This window comes from Engraulis encrasicolus, chromosome 8 (assembly GCF_034702125.1).
Source record: "Engraulis encrasicolus isolate BLACKSEA-1 chromosome 8, IST_EnEncr_1.0, whole genome shotgun sequence".
In the NCBI taxonomy this organism is placed as follows: Eukaryota; Metazoa; Chordata; class Actinopteri; order Clupeiformes; family Engraulidae; genus Engraulis; species Engraulis encrasicolus.
In genome coordinates, this window is record NC_085864.1 from 54,892,401 (window position 1) to 54,910,693 (window position 18,293).

The window sequence follows — 18,293 nt, forward strand, 5'->3', positions numbered from 1 at the left end:
ATAATAATAATGGATCAATCAATTTTAAGTGGGTATACTGAAACCCCTGAAATTTAGAAGTGGGTATACTCCGTATACCCACGTTCTACGTAGACTACACCACTGCTCTGTAGTGCATAGGTTGGCATCAAGGCGATATTGGGGTGGCATATCCCTGTAGTGTAGGGGTTCCCAACCTTTTTCAACTTGGGGTCCACTCGAAATTGTTAAAAATGTTTGGGGCCCACCTCTGACCCAATTAAGAATAAAACTCAAATAAATCAACAGCAACACACACCAACGTATGATTATTATTTTTGGGAAATTATTTCAAGGCCCACCTGGAATACCTTCAGTGCCCACCAGTGGGCCCCGGCCCATATGTTGGGAACCACTGCTATAGTGTATTGGGCTGGCATTTGGGTGAAATTGGACCGGCATTTATATAGGTTTGGAGTGACATTGGCCTGCCATTTGTATAGCTTTGGAGTGATACTGTATTGACCTGGCATTTGGATAGCTTTGGGGTGATATTGGCGTGGCATTTGGGTGATATTGGCATGGCATTTGGGTAGCTTTGGCGTGATATTGTCATGGCATTTGGATAGCTTTGGGGTGATATTGGCATGGCATTTGGATAGCTTTGGGGTGATATTGGCATGGCATTTGGATAGCTTTGGGGTGATATTGGCCTGGCAGTTGTATAGCTTTGGGGTGATATTAGCATGGCATTTGTATAGCTTTGGGGTGATATTGGCATTTGTATAGCTTTGGAGTGATATTGGCATGCCATTTGGATAGCCTTGGAGTGATACTGTATTGGCATGGCATTTGGGTAGCTTTGAGGTGATATTGGACCGGCTTTGGGGTGATATTGGCGTGGCATTTGGGTGATGTTGGCATGGTATTTGGGTGATATTGGCATGGTATTTGGGTTGCTTTGGGGTGATATTGGCCTGGCATTTGGGTAGCTTTGGAGTGATATTGTCATGGCATTTGGATAGCTTTGTAGTGATATTGTCATGGCATTTGGATAGCTTTGTAGTGATATTGTCATGGCATTTGGATAGCTTTGTAGTGATATTGTCATGGCATTTGGATAGCTTTGGCGTGATATTGTCATGGCATTTGGATAGCTTTGGCGTGATATTGTCATGGCATTTGGATAGCTTTGGGGTGATATTGGCATGGCATTTGGATAGCTTTGGGGTGATATTGGCATGGCATTTGGGTGATATTGGCATGGCATTTGGATAGCTTTGGAGTGATATTGGCCTGGCATTTATACTATAGCTTTGGAGTGATATTGGCCTGGCATTTGGGTTGCTTTGGAGTGATATTGGCCTGGCATTTATACTATAGCTTTGAGGTGATATTGGCCTGGCATTTGGATAGCTTTGGGTGATATTGGCATTTGGATAGCTTTGGAGTGATACTGTATTGGCATGGCATTTGGATAGCTTTGGAGTGATATTGGCATGGCATTTATACTATAGCTCTGGGTGATATTGGCATGGCATTTGGATAGCTTTGGAGTGATATTGGCATGGCATTTGGATAGCTTTGTAGTGATATTGTCATGGCATTTGGATAGCTTTGGGTGATATTGGCATGGCATTTGGGGTGATATTGGCATGGCATTTTGATGGCTCTGGGGTGGCACATCTCCTCTCCATGGCGAACACCCATCAGTACGGCACATCAATGCCAGCCTATTGTCTGGGTGTGGAGTTGAGTTGAGCCTGGTATTGAGTTGCCATGGTTGCACATGTCTGTACAGCGGTAGTGTTGGGTCGGGTGCGCACATCCAAAAACACTTGTTGCAGGTGTCAGACAAAAAAGTCAGACAGTTGAACAAGGTAGGTCTGCACACTGCCGAGAAACTTTTCTTTATTTAAATAGCAACGTTTCGATCACCCTGGATCTTCATCAGGCATCAGAGGCAAGTTTATTTTTGGAGCTTATCGGCAAAATGTCAGTGAATGTACAGTGAACACCACACACACTTTACAGTGAACACCACACACACTTTACAGTGAACACCACACACACTTTACAGTGAACACCACACACACTTTACAGTGAACACCACACACACTTTACAGTGAACACCACACACACTTTACAGTGAACACCACACACACTTTACAGTGAACACCACACACACTTTACAGTGAACACCACACACACTTTACAGTGAACACCACACACACTTTACAGTGAACACCACACACACTTTACAGTGAACACCACACACACTTTACAGTGAACACCACACACACTTTACAGTGAACACACTTTACAGTGAACACCACACACACTTTACAGTGAACACCACACACACTTTACAGTGAACACCACACACACTTTACAGTGAACACCACACACACTTTACAGTGAACACCACACACACTTTACAGTGAACACCACACACACTTTACAGTGAACACCACACACACTTTACAGTGAACACCACACACACTTTACAGTGAACACCACACACACTTTACAGTGAACACCACACACACTTTACAGTGAACACCACACACACTTTACAGTGAACACACTTTACAGTGAACACCACACACACTTTACAGTGAACACCACACACACTTTACAGTGAACACACTTTACAGTGAACACCACACACACTTTTAAAGCACGACAGTGGAGTTGAGTTAAGCCTGGTATTGAGTTGCCATGGTTGTACATGTCATTACAGTGAACACCACACACACTTTACAGTGAACACCACACACACTTTACAGTGAACACCACACACACTTTACAGTGAACACACTTTACAGTGAACACCACACACACTTTACAGTGAACACCACACACACTTTACAGTGAACACCACACACACTTTACAGTGAACACACTTTACAGTGAACACCACGCACACTTTACAGTGAACACCACACACACTTTACAGTGAACACCACACACACTTTACAGTGAACACCACACACACTTTACAGTGAACACCACACACACTTTTAAAGCACGACAGCCTCATACCCTTGGCGTTGACCCAGTGACCTTCAACAGTGTTGCCAGATGTGTCTGACCAAACCCCGCCCAAAAGGTTCTCAAAAACTGCCAAAATGCACTAAAATCGCTAAAATTGCAACGAATTTCATTGATTTCTATGGGCATAAAACGTCAGGAAATCAAAAAACGCTAAAAGGCCAATTTTTCCCATTTTTAGCCGCAGACGGCCATCCCAAGTAGCCCAATTGGGCGGATACCAGCCCAACACTGACCTTCAAGCTTTTCCCCCATGTCAATATGGCAGAATGCTGACATTTACACACAAAAAAACAGACATCAGAATTGGGTTGCACATGCACATACATATCCACACATGCAGGCATGCACACATTGTGCACATACATCATGGGCAACATAAACTGCCATCACAGATCATTGGCAGCCAAGTGTGTGTACCGTAAGTGTGTGCATGTGCGGGGATGTGTGTGCGTGTGTGTGTGTGTGCGTGTGTGTATGTGTGTTTAGGTTTCGGTGAGTAGCCTGCAGCAGAGAATGTTCAGAATGAGATGAGAGTCAGATGTATATCAATACAGATATAGAGATCACAGTGTGGTGTGCGTGTGTGTGTGTGTGTGTGTGTGTGTGTGTGTGTGTGTGTGTGTGTGTGTGTGTGTGTGTGTGTGTGTGTGTGTGTGTGTGTGTGTGTGTGTGTGTGTGTGTGTGTGTGTGTGTGTGTATGTGCTACAGTGTGTGTGTGTGTGTGTGTGTGTGACAGAGACAGAGACAGAGTGTGTGTGTGCATGCATGCGTATACATATGTGTCTGTCTGTGTGTCTGTACGTACATTTTCTTATTGTAAGGAATGTTGTCATTTTGATTTTCAAAACTAGCATACCCATCACCACCATGACAGCACAGTAATGAAGCAGTGGAAAAGAAAACATATAGAAACAACAATGATAAGACAAGGAAAGAAAGAAAGACAGAAAGAAAGAAAGAAAGAAAGAAAGAAAGAAAGAAAGAAAGTCAGAAAGACAGACAGAAAGAAAGACAGACAGACAGACAGACAGAAAGAAAGAAAGAAAGAAAGAAAGAAAGAAAGAAAGAAAGAAAGAAAGAAAGAAAGAAAGAAAGAAAGAAAGAAAGAAAGAAAGAAAGAAAGAAAGAAAGAAAGAAAGAAAGAAAGAAAAAAAGTCAGAAAGAAAGTAAGAAAGAAAGAAAGAAAGACAGACAGACAGACAGACAGAAAGATAGAAAGACAGACAGACAGACAGACAGACAGACAGACAGACAGACAGACAGACAAATAGGCATCTCTCTCCTCTATTGTTACCTGTGTGTGCTGTCGCTGTGATGTCATGTCAGGTGTTTTGGTAGACAGGTGAGGTGCTATCGTCTCCTATTAGCATGTAGATGCTAGCTGCACCAAAGGGACTGCTACAGCATACACAGCAAATGCTGCGGTGTTAATTCAACACTTACAGAGTTCATTTAAGTCCAAATGATGTCAAATCAACTCTCTAAGTGTTAAATGAACACTGCATAATTTACTGTGTAGGGCTTCTCTTACTGGTGTTTTATGCATAGACGAATGCAGTATATAATGTACAGATGTGTGCTGTAATCATTTTACTTTATTTAGGCTATATTACATTACATTTAGCGATTTAAAGTTATTACCAGTAGCCTACAGGGTATTGGTTGCAGTCCCTTGAAAGGTACGATTTGAACCTGCAACCCTCTGAATTTAAGTCCATTTCCTTAACCACTCGGCCAAAGATGGGGCATAATGGACTGCCTCGGTGGGGGAAAGAAGGGGAAATGAGGGGGAAAAGGGGGAAAGAGAGAAAAGAGAGGAAAAGAGAGAATTTATTTTCTGTTTACATACAGACTAATATGAGAGCTTATACGTCCTACTCAAGTTTTCAACTGTATTTTATTTTTGAAAAATATATAAATAAATATATACATTTTTGTGCTGCATTGTATGACACTCTTGCCAGGATTTGCACCTGGATCTTCCACCCAACGGATGGCTGTGTTACTTACACCATAAGAGTTGCGTAAAAACAGCACCAAAAATGGAAATGGAATCGTGTAATTATTCATTATTAATTATTACTAAACTAGAGGGCAGGCCTGTCAACGCAAGGAACGGCCACAATTGCCAAAGTAGTAATGTTAATTTACCCATCGGAGATGGCAATAAAATGAAGAGACAACTTATCATTTGTTGAGAGTACAGCTGAGAAGATATATATCAAAGTAGAATTGAGTAGAGTAGGCTATGGATTTCACTTCTGTTGGTATACAGATATAGGTACCAGGCTCGTATTGCATATAGGCCTACTGTATATTGCATAGTCACCATTTGAAAAGGTTACACCTCAACGCACGTCAAGCAGGAGGGATATCTTTACATCTAATCTCTTTCTCATCTTCTCTGGCATTTTTGAACCTCCATGCCTCTGTGTGTGTGTGTGTGTGTGTGTGTGTGTGTGTGTGTGTGTGTGTGTGTGTGTGTGTGTGTGTGTGTGTGTGTGTGTGTGTGTGTGTGTGTGTGTGTGTGTGTGTGTGTGTCTGCGCGCGTGTGGGTTTTCGTTTGTAGAAGTGTGTCTACTTTTGTGTTCACCTGCATGCGTGTGTGTGTATGTTGTGCCTACGTGCATTCTGCAACACTGAATATGTAAATGAACAGATGTGAGGGGTGAGGGAGTGGTGTGTGTGTGTGTGTGTGTGTGTGTGTGTGTGTGTGTGTGTGTGTGTGTGTGTGTGTGTGTGTGTGTGTGTGTGTGTGTGTGTGTGTGTGTGTGTGTGTGTGTGTGCGCGCGTAGGTGTTTTCCTCGACAGCATGTCTCTGGAGCTACAGGACCTGTTTAAAGTCATCATCAGCTGTGATGGTGCCGTCATCTCACAGGTAAAACACACCTGTGCACACCTGTACACCTGTACGCACCTGCGCTAGTCTACACTCGGAGTACATCCCCTGTACGCACCTGCGCTAGTCTACACTTGGAGTACATCCCCTTTGCGCACCTGCGCTAGTCTGCACTTGGAGTACATCCCCTTTGCACACCTGCGCTAGTCTACACTTGGAGTACATCCCCTGCTGTACGCACCTGCGCTAGTCTACACTCAGAGTACATCCCCTGCTGTACACACCTGCGCTAGTCTGCACTTGGAGTACATCCCCTGTACACACCTGCGCTAGTCTACACTTGGAGTACATCCCCTGTACACACCTGCGCTAGTCTACACTTGGAGTACATCCCCTTTGCACACCTGCGGTGGCCAACACTCAGAGTACGTCTCAGGATGTGAAGGTAAGATGCTTTATTGCTCTCGTTTACAAATGAAGAGCTTTGCTGTAAAATGACATATAGGGTATAGGCATTTTGGAACATTTTGGGAAATTGACATTTTTGTATTGGGCATTCCATTGCATTGCATTGCAAGATGCATTTTTTAATAGGTTTTAAAAAGTATTTCCCCAAAATATTTGAATGGCAAGATTTCACACATAGATGATAGGACTGCTAAACATCCATTTCCAATAATAAAATGCAAAAGTCAAAAATGGTGGATGCGTCATTTTGCAGACTTGGTCTATATTGCCCTCTATGGAGTCGGTGACATTCGTTTACTAATGATAATTACCTCCACATGCACATGCGATTAATTGCCATTTAAGGTTTCAGAAAAAGCTAAATTGTGCATAACACTTAAGGGTCTTGAAGAAGATTTGATTCTGAATGCTAACTAACTGTAAGGTCTCAGGGAGGTTAAATCAATTTATAATCTATTCAGCTGCAACTCCTGATTAGTATCAGATTAATTTGCATCTAATTAACGTAAAGTGCTGTCTCCCTGAACAAAGACAAAGCATACAACACGTTGGTAGTAGGCAGTACAGTATTGTGGAAATTCACTGTGCCGATTGTAACTTTCCCCAAAGTAGAGTGTGCTGTCGCTGACATCATTTGCGAGTGCTGATTACTGAATGGCCTTGCAGTTAAGTAAGGGTTAACGGCCGACGAGGTGACCGGTTATACGAAATGAATGGCGAGGTGGCGGCTCCGAACTTTGGCGACGCGCGCAGCGCAGAGACAAAGTTGCCTCCGCCAAGCCATTCATTTCTATAACTGGTCGACTATCAGATGCATGTAGAGGAACTTTTAGGGTGACAGACTTGACAACCAAATGCGATAGAACTGACGACTGGCTCTTGGCCTGACAACCAAATGCGATAGAATTAACGACTGACTCTTGACTTGATACAAATGCGATAGAACAAATGACTGGCTTTTGGCCATAGCAACCTGCAGTTTAGAATTAGTAACCTAACTTAGTCGCACGTTTGACGCCTGACAGGTTATAGGGAATTAGTTGCAACCCCATCAGCCAATCAGAAAAGAGGATTCAGTTGCGTAGGCAGATAATTGATGTGTGAGGGTTCAGAGAGGTTGTATAGCTACAGTGTGTGGTGTGCACAGTCTCCATAAACAAAGATGACGCTTAAAGGGACACTGTGTGATATTTTTAGTTGTTTATTTCCAGAATCCATGCTGCCCATTCACTAATGTTACCTTTTTCATGAATACTTACCACCAGCATCAAATTCTAAGTATTCATTATGACTGGAAAAATTGCACTTTTCATACATGAAAAGAGGGATCTTCTCCATGGTCTGCCATTTTGAATTTCCAAAAATAGCCATTTTTAGCTGCAAAAATGACTGTACTTGGACCATACTAGAAAATATTTGTTTAATACTTAGTAAACTTTCATTTAAAGAGCAAATTCGGCAATAGGCAGCCCAATTCCAATAAGTAGCATAGTTGCAGTACCTTTTTTGACCATTTCCTGCACAGTGTCCCTTTAAAAAATGTTTGGCAAAATATTGCGACCTACTTTATTCATATAAATTCTGATCTGCTCCAAAGAGGAAAAGAGGGGGATTGCTAGGACTATGCTGTGTGAGAACTAACTGCTGTATTTTTTGGCATCTGCATTCTTATTCATGCATGCATTAAAACTGTATGTGCATTATGTATTCATTTGGGGATTATTCATGCATGCAGCCTCATGTATTTTTACATTTAGATTGCATTTGGCACAAAATAGCTCCTTGTTTCATATTCACTTTTCTTGAAATATAATTTCTGGTAGTTCTATTAAACAGTTTTATATGTGATTTTAAAAAACTATATGCTTTGTCATGCACTAATACTGATTCATGAAGTGCTCATTTGCCAAATTAGGGTTCATATCATTGGAAATGCACACTATCCAGAGATACTGTACTGGACTGGACTGGACTCATAGAGGTAGAAAATAACACTAGAGAGGACCCCGCCCCCCTTTTTACGGCAATCTGTAGCGGCCATTATCTGTAGGTAGATCAGAGAAATGGAAATTAACGGAGAACGAGGCTCACCTCTGTCAAAAATGGCTTAATCATGTGAAAATGTCCATCAACACACTATACAAGGACAATAGTTGAAGTGTGTTGCTAACTATGTTCATAAAAGATATTATTTGATTTTTAAATTTATTTTATCGACTCATATGATTTAAGTAGATATTTAGCCTGACATTTCAAATCTGGTCTTTGATTAAAGTGTTACTTCATATTTACACAGTTTTAGTTAATTTCTTGACAGGGGTGGGCGTGTTCTCCATTGACTTGCATTGCCTGAAAGTACCTACACTACCTACGGAAGTTGGGAAGCTCCAGCTGCCATTTCCCAGTGCTGTCGCAAATTGCTGTGTCCTCTCTAGTGTTATTTTCTACCTCTATGACTGGACTGGTCATCCGTCATGCATATCCTGGTGGGCCGGCAGTCCTCATTTGTTTTTGTTTTTGTTTGTTTGTTTATTTGGTTGGTTGTTTTTGTTTTCTTCTGAAAGACAGGCCCGCAATGTACAGGGGAGCATGCTAAAAAGCCTTCGCTATGGTTCCAGGACAGCTACAGCTCTCTTGACTGTGGGCAAAAGTAAAGCGTTGGAAAGGACAGCCACTTGACAGTCGCTGCAAGTTTTAATGGGTCAGACGCGGCCATGTTTGTTTGTGTCCTGACGAGAGGAGAGGAGAGGAGACCTTGTTTGGGAATGACTGGTGGCTAGCAGAGGTGGAAGAAGTACTGAAGTTGTGTACTTAAGTAAAAGTAGAAGTACCCTGCGACAAAATGACTCAAGTGAAAGTAAAAGTTGTATACCAAAAATGTACTTAAGTAAAAGTCCTAAGTACTAACTTTAAAATGTGCTTTTTGAGTACAAAAGTACAAGTACTTGCGCAATGGCTGTCTTTCTCCGTGTCTGTCTTTCTCCATGTCTGCCTACTTCATCCAATAGAAAAAAGTTTCTGCAACGGTTTTCGGTTCTATTAGAACATGACTATGGAGTCCTGTTAATGTTTTTTAAAGTATCTTTTCTGTCTGGGTGTCAGTTTGGAAGAGGGGCTTGGTCCCACCTCCCTGCCCGCAGCTGAGGCTAGCCTACTCAAATATCCACGAAACACCACAGGAAAACGTAGGATAAATGTAACTAGTAACTAAGTCTTCCTCTAGAAATGTAAGGAGTAGAAAGTACAAGTAATTGTCAAAAAAATGAATTGAGTAAAAGTAAAAGTCTGCATTTTTATTTTTACTCAAGTAAGTACAAATTCCAGAAAAAACTACTTAAGTACAGTAACGAAGTAAAAATACTTAGTTACGTTCCACCTCTGATGGTTAGGCATTAAAAAGCAGACGGGACCATCAATGTGAAGGTGTGAAGTGTGTGGAGAGAATACCACTCAGTCTGCTCTTCACTTGACTTTCTCTTGAAGAACTCACACACACACACACACACACACACACACACACACACACACACACACACACACACACACACACACACACACACACACACACACACAACACATACACACACACACACACACACACACACACACACACACACAACACACACACACACACACACACACACACACACACACACACACACACACACACACACACACACACACACACACACACACACACACACACACACACACACACACACACACACACACACACACACACACACACACACACACACACACACACACAGGGAAAGAGGAACGTCTCTTCTGGTAATCCAAGCCTCTGCTACTGTCAGAGTTTTTCGACAGTTCTGACGTCTTTCAGTTGACATAATAGTTTTTGGACAGTTCTGACGTTCAAATGATCACAGCAAGCAACATGTAAATTTGTCGTGATTATAATGCTGACACAAATGTGAATAGGCATCCCAATACACAGTGATGATGGACGTGAATGTTTATATTTTCGGCATGTCTTCTTTTTTTCTATTTTGCCATGTCAGGAAAATGACTATGTGCAGTTAATTGATAATAAAGCTGCGTAGACCTGGCAGCGTTAAATGACAAAAGCTTGTTGATAAGAGATGTACAAGTCAAGAGACACAAGTTGTGGGCGGACCTGTCAAGAAAGCGCCGCATACTCACACTCTGTTTGTGCGTGAACGTGAAAGAATGTTATTGCGTGTGTGTTTGTGTGTGTGTGTGTTTGTGTGTGTGTGTGTGTGTGTGTGTGTGTGTCTGTGTGTCTGTGTGTGTGTGTGTGTGTGTGTGTGTGTGTGTGTGTGTGTGTGTGTGTGTGTGTGTGTGTGTGTGTCTGTCTGTCAAGAGAGTGCCTCAAACTCCCACTGTACATGCCTCTCCACGGCTCATTTGCAGTAACCTGCTGTTGTCAGTCTACAGTCAGAGTAGACAGCAATCACTTGCCCCCTTGGAGACACTTAGCAGATATTATCCTTTGAGACATATTTTTGAAGACATATTTTCATAGGTGACAGTATGTAGTCTGTGAGGATTATTATTTATTTATCAAGGTCGCCTTAGGAAAAAGAGTTTACAATAGTTTACTGTAGTTTTGTTTAGTTTAGTTTTTTAACTGGATGTCTTTTTGAAGCTTGAGTTTGTTTGGTCTCTTTCAGAATCTAGGCTACTTTTTCAAGTTAGATACAAAACAAAAATGGTAGTGGAGTATGCACACATCCAAGGGAAAAGCACAAGAGGCCTGATGATCAAAACATTGCAGTCTTTATTAAGGCATTAATTAACAGCTTTTCCAAGCAGTGTGCAAATCCTTTATCCTTTTGTCATGACCAGTTTGGATTGTTTGGAATTGGTGCATCTTTAATATACAGACAGTGGATTATTACATTATAGTGTAGTGGTGGGGTAGTCTGTGTGAGTGGCTGGTCTGTGCCAAAAATCTAGCCCATCCTCCTCCATGACTGAGGTACCCTGAGCATGGTACTATCCTGGAGTCCGTTTCTCGATTCTTGCCTTTGCTAACCGTCTTAAGTCGGTCTTGAGTTGGTCGTAAGTTGCTCTTGAGTTGGTCTTAAGTTGGTCTTAAGTTGGTCTTCAGTTGGTCTTTAGACGCAAGACCAACTTAAGATCAACTTAAGAACAACTTAAGAACAACTTAAGACCAACTCAAGACCTTGGTTACAACGTTGGTCTTAAGAACGAACAAAATGGCTAAAGTCGTTAGCAAAGGCACTGTCGAGAAACGACCCCCTGGTAGACTGCTCCCTTGGGATGCCATTGAGTGCTCCCCCCTTGCACGGGTCAGACATGAATGCATTTTTTTGTGTGCAGTGTGCACTTGTGTGCTGAGTCACAATGACAATGTGAGTGCATTTTTTACATCATCACGAAGCTAGTTCCAAAGCTTTGCAGCATAGAAGCTAAAGGATGCCTGTCCAGAGAAACGTAATTTCAATTTTCTTCTATGACCTGTGCATATTAAGAAACTGACAACAAAAGCTGACTTTGTTTGTTTGTTTGTTTGTTTGTTTTTATTAGATCCCCATTAGCTTTTGCTTTTAGCATTAGCTATTCTTCCTGGTAGCACACTTGACTTGACTTTTGGTCCAGATCTAGCTCTGGCAGGTACACCTGCCATCAAACCCCCTCATCTCATCTCATCTCATCTCATCTCATCTCATCTCACCTCATCTTTAGGGAGCCAAGCCCAGCACCTGTCGGAGATAACAAACTGGAAATACCTCTATAGACACACACACATGCCAAGCCAGCACCTATCGGCAGGGAAGCCGACAAGGGGGGACAAAGGGGACAGCTGTCCCGGGCCCAGGGAAAGAAGGGGCCCAGAATTGGAACCCGACTACATTGCAGTGTATTGACAGGGGGGCCCTTTCAGATTATTTTGTCCCGGGCCCAGCCAAAGCTGTCAGCGGCCCTGCCTGTCGGAGATAACAAACTGGAATCACCTCTATAGACACACACACATGCGTCACAGTGCAGTGCAGCTGCCACGCACCTCAACCCCAAAACACGCACTAATCTCCATACGCACGTAATGAAACAGCAGATATGAGGTGAACTACTATGCACTAATCTCCATACGCACGTAATGAAATAGCAGATATGAGGTGAACTACTACGCACTAATCTCCATACGCACATAATGAAATAGCAGATATGAGGTGAACTACTACGCACTAATCTCCATACGCACGTAATGAAATAGCAGATATGAGGTGAACTACTACGCACTAATCTCCATACGCACGTAATGAAATAGCAGATATGAGGTGAACTACTTAGCACTAATCTCCATACGCACATAATGAAATTGCAGATATGAGGTGAACTACTACGCACTAATCTCCATACGCACGTAATGAAATAGCAGATATGAGGTGAACTACTACGCACTAATCTCCATACGCACGTATGAAATAGCAGATATGAGGTGAACTACTACGCACTAATCTCCATACGCACGTAATGAAATAGCAGATATGAGGTGAACTACTACGCACTAATCTCCATACGCACGCAATGAAATAGCAGATATGAGGTGAACTACTACGCACTAATCTCCATACGCACGTAATGAAATAGCAGATATGAGGTGAACTACTACGCACTAATCTCCATACGCACGCAATGAAATAGCAGATATGAGGTGAACTACTACGCACTAATCTCCATACGCACGTAATGAAATAGCAGATATGAGGTGAAATATTTGTCTCCAGAGCGGTTGTCTCCAGCGCCTGATATAATAAGGGTGTGTGTGTGCGGGCGTGTGTTTGTGTGCGTGCGCCCATGTGTGTGTGTGTGCTTGTGTATGTGTGTGTGTGTTATGTAATTGTCTCCCGATCTGTTGTCTTCATCGCAATACAAAGGGTGTGTGTGTGTGCGTGTGTGTGTGCGTGCGTGCCTACGTATGTGTGTGTGTGTGCGTGCGTGCCTACGTATGTGTACGTGTGCGTGTGTGCGTGCGTGCGTGCATGTGTCTGCGTGTGTTCTTAGTCTGAGTTTCTGGCATGAAAGGGTCATGTACTATGGTAAATACTAACTAAAAAGTGATGGAAAATGGTACTAAGGTGTTTTCAATTACAGCCAGGGCTCTAAATTATTATTATTTTTTTATCATCATCCAAAATGGCTAGTACCGTTGATGTTAATCTTACTAGCCAAACACACACTCACTAATGGGTTAAAGTGGCTATTAAGTTGGTCTTTTCTACCAGCCAAACTGAAATTTCACCAGCATTTGACCAGTTGGTTGATGTTAATTTAGACTCCTGATTAAAGCGTCCCACAAGTGCATTATGGGACCTTGTGGTTAGAGAGTTGGTCTTTCAATCTAGGGGTTGCAGGTTCGAATCCCCCCTGACCTCTCCCTACACCTCCATCCATGGTTGAAGTGCCCTTGAGCAAGGCACCTAACCACACATTGCTCCAGGGACTGTTACCAATACCCTGAAAATAATAGTTGTAAGTCGCTTTGAGTACATGAAAGCGTCAGCTATTATATGTAATGTATTGTAATGCAATGAAAACAAAACACAGTGTTGAGTAAAGACACAATGCAATTTGGGACCCTTGGAGGGAACTGTTTCAGAGGTCAAAGCCCACATGTATTATCTTTAATTCAAAGGACAAGGGTAACTATTTTGAACATTAAAGGACCAGTTCTGCCAATTTCAATATGCTGTTGTATTGCTCACGCTACCCCTGACTTGTCAGTACTCTGTGATGCTGCATTTTTCGGCTCAGCCCTTTCCGAGATATGAGAAATTCTAATGGGGGCAGATTTTGTTTACATTTAAAACATTCTCAACATAGGCCATCTCCAAATATTTTCCCAAAATGTATCACTGTTTGCTGGTTGTCTGCTGATGTTGCATAACCTCTTGGATGTTATTGGGAATAAATCAAGATGTTTTTTCTAAATGTAAGCAAACACCTGCCCCCATTGCAATGACCAGGATCTCAGAAAAGGCTGAAGAAACTGGTCCTTTAAGTCCCTTTTCTGAGTTGTCAACAATGTGTTAGTGTCCCCCTCAGTTTCTTTATGTTTGCTGCTGTGTCTGCTGGTTTCTGCTGTCTCCGCAGGATATGGGTTGTAGATTACAAAACAGCTTCCTGCAAAACACTTTTGCATTCACATGATTTCACATATGTGTATGTATGCCAATCTCTGCTGCACCAGATAGCAAATGAATATTTCAACAGCTGGTACCAATTGTTATTCCCCATGTGCCGCGCCAGGTCTACCTGAGAATGGAATAGAAATCGGACCGTTCCTGCTGAAGAAGCTGACCTGTGACCTCCGACCCCTTGGTTGACACCCCTCATCAGCGACTCATCCTGACCTGCAGCCAATCAGCATGTCTCTCTACCGGAAAGAGATGCCACCTCTGAATGGCAACAAGTCCAGAAGTGAGACAAAACAGCCGTAATGATCCTTGTTATGTTATTCTGAGGGGGTTTGGTCACCTGGTACAAACAGCCTTAATGATCCTTGTTATGTTATTCTGATGGTGTTTGGTCACCTGGTACAAACAGCCTTAATGATCCTTGTTATGTTATTCTGTGGGAGTTTGGTCCCCTACAGCAGTGTTTCCCAACCAGGGGTACGTGTACCACTAGGGGTATGTGATCGTACTTCAGGGGGTACTTGGAAAAATGTAATTTTAACAAACATATGAAGCTTAGTTACATTGGGATGGAGAAAGCGATATAGAAGGGGGTACTCATGGCACAATGAAAAGGCTTGGGGTTACACAAGACAAAAAAGGTTGGGAAACATGGCCCTACAGGGCTGGACTGGCCACCATTTTTTTTTTACATTACTGAAAATAGGGGCCCACGAGGGTGCGGGGCCCACCGGTGAGTCAGTTCTCCACCACTAATAATAATGAGGGGGGCCCCTTAAATCCAAAAGTGCCCGGGCCCTATTTATTCCCCAGTCTAGCCCTGGTCACCTCGTATTAGTAATAACAAGTATTGGCAGAGGACGCGCTCAACTTCTTGGAAAAACGAAAGTCTTTGGGTGCGAGATAAAAAGCGTCAACTTAAGGAAGAAAAATCCGCACTCACAAACTGCGTCTCATTATTTATTTATATTACCACCATGTCCAAAAAGCAAACGCGTTTCGGCTAAAACGCGTTTGCTTTTTGGACATGGTGGTAATATAAATAAATAATGAGACGCAGTTTGTGAGTGCGGATTTTTCTTCCATTAGTAATATCATGGCCAGGCCAGGGCAGGCTGTAGCACATGGGGGTGAAATGGGGCAGAGTTACCAGGGCCCCATCTATATAGCGGGCCCTCACAGTGTCAGATTTATGTCGATAGACTTAGACTTAGACTTCGACTTCTTTATTGTCCATTAAACTTAGATGAAATGGAAAATTTGCTTTGGTGGTGGCACAAGACACACAAGACAAACACACATCGCAGTCAACACAATAAAGAATACGTTTAAAAAAAAAAATATATATATATATATATATATTTAATATATAATATTAATATATAATAATATATATATATATATATATATATATATTGGAGCTGATAGTACATAGGGCCCAAAATTTGCTGCTACTCCCCTGAACATGGCACAAGGAACAAGTCGAAGCACAAAAACATTACGCACGTTGTGTTGTGTTGTGCCTCGTTGACAACAAACAGGCATTTTAACATGACAGGTATAATTAATTTGTGAATATTAAGTCATTTAGTAATTTCTTCTTGTTATGTGTGCCTGTGTTCCTCTTTGTGGGTGCATGTGTGTGTATGTGCATGTGTGTGTGTACTGTGTGTATGTGTACTCTGTGTGTGTGTGTGTGTGTACTGTGTGTGTGTGTGTGTGTGTGTGTGTGTGTGTGTGGGTGTGTGTGTGTGTGTGTGTGTGTGTGTGTGTGTGTGTGTGTGTGTGTGTGTGTGTCTCTGTGTGTGTGTGTGTGTGTGTGTCTGTGTGTGTTTGTGTGTATGTGTGTGTGTGTGTGTGTGTGTGTGTGTGTGTGTGTGTGTGTGTGTGTGTGTGTGTGTGTGTGTGTGTGTGTGTGTGTGTGTGTGTGTGTGCGTGCATGTGGGTGTGTGTGTGTGTCTGTGTGTGTTTGTGTGTATGTGCCTCTGTATATTCTGGATCTCTGCATGTACTGTACTGTATGTCTGTGCATATGTTTTGAGTGCATGTGTGCATGTGTGCATGTGTGCATGTGTATGTCTGTCTTCGTCTCTGTCTTTGCCTGTCTGTATGTCACGTTTTGCTGTAAATTGGCTCTCCACAGTGTAGAACTAGTACAGGTGTCACCAACGTGATGCTGGCGGGCGCCAGGTAGCCCTCCAGGAGCTTCTGAGGTGCCCACCAAGGATGTTAATAAACAGTCACGATTTTAGTTTTAGATTTTAGTCACAGTTACTATTTTTCTTAATATACATATATGAGATTATTTCTTTGCAGTCTATAAAGAATATTTTGGTAACACTTTCTATGAAGCCCATATCTATAGCGCATTATGAGCGCATTTATAACAAATTATAATGCACATTATAATTACTTACAAAGCATTACGACTACACCGATGATGTTTCATGATGCTTTATGTTAACAGTAATGCATAACCATGAATCTAGCTTATAATGCTTTATAAATCAAAGAGTGTTATTACTGCTCATGACTGGATATAAACAACAGGCTGCCTGATGGGGCTTACTGTACATTATGATGCATTATAGATGTGCATTATACAGTGCATTATAGATGCATCCATATGAACTTCACTTTACTTAGAGCACACATTGACGACTTATGATCTCACATGAAACATTATAGCATCATATGAGCCCTTATGACAGTTTATCATCCAGGTCTGTGCATAGAGGGGTTTAGGTACTCATAATGTACTATAAGCCCCATCAGGCAGCCTGTAGTTTATAGCCAGTCATGAGCACTCATGACACCCAAGGATTTATAAAGCATTATAAGCTAGATTCATAGTTAATCATAACTGTTAATATAAAGCATCATAAAGCATTATGAGTGTAGTCATAATACGTTGTAAGTAATTATAATGTGCGTTATAATTTGTTATAAATGCGCTTATAATGTTGGCTTTAAGTAAAGTGTTACCAGTATTTCCCTATAACTTATAAGCAAATTATCATTCAATCTAGTGTGTATGGGAATGATGTCAAGACATCAGTAGAGGATTTTGGACAAAAGTAGCCCTAGCTCTCAGTAGCCCTTGGTCTCCCTTGGTAGCCCTTAGTAGCCCTTGGTAGCTCTCAGTAGCCCTTGGTAGCCCTTGGTAGCCCTTGGTAGCCCTAGCTCTCAGTAGCCCTCGGTAGCCCTTGGTAGCCCTCTGTAGCCCTTGGTAGCCCTCGGTATCCCTTGGTAGCCCTTGGTAGGCCTTGGTAGCCCTTGGTAGCTCTCGGTATCCCTTGGTAGCCCTCGGTATCCCTTGGTAGCCCTTGGTAGCCCTTGGTATCCCTTGGTAGCCCTTGGTAGCCCTTGGTATCCCTTGGTAGCTCTCAGTAGCCCTTGGTAGCCCTTGGTAGCTCTCAGTAGCCCTTGGTAGCCCTTGGTAGCCCTGGGTAGCCCTGGGTAGCCCTTGGTAGCCCTTGGTATCCCTTGGTAGCTCTCAGTAGCCATTGGTAGCCCTTGGTAGCTCTCAGTAGCCCTTGATAGCCCTTGGTAGCCCTTGGTATCCCTCGGTAGCCCTTGGTAGCCATTGGTAGCCCTTGGTAGCTCTCAGTAGCCCTTGGTAGCCCTTGGTATCCCTCGGTAGCCCTTGGTATCCCTCTGTAGCTCTCAGTAGCCCTTGGTAGCCCTTGGTAGCCCTTGGTAGCCCTGGGTAGCCCTGGGTAGCCCTTGGTAGCCCTTGGTATCCCTTGGTAGCTCTCAGTAGCCATTGGTAGCCCTTGGTAGCTCTCAGTAGCCCTTGGTAGCCCTTGGTAGCCCTTGGT

The 18,293-nt window shown here is 42.7% G+C and overlaps 1 protein-coding gene across 1 annotated transcript in view; it reads left to right on the forward strand.

Annotated features, from left to right (window-relative positions):
- The first annotated feature begins 6,115 nt into the window (after positions 1-6,115).
- si:dkey-202l22.6 (up-regulator of cell proliferation) overlaps positions 6,116-18,293 on the forward strand; it is a 34,957-nt gene continuing 22,779 nt past the window's right edge. Inside the window, exons 1-2 of the mRNA XM_063205884.1 lie at positions 6,116-6,299; positions 14,585-14,755. Coding sequence (XP_063061954.1) covers positions 14,704-14,755 — 52 coding nt within the window. The 5' untranslated portion in view covers positions 6,116-6,299; positions 14,585-14,703. The remainder of the gene's footprint in view (positions 6,300-14,584; positions 14,756-18,293) is intronic.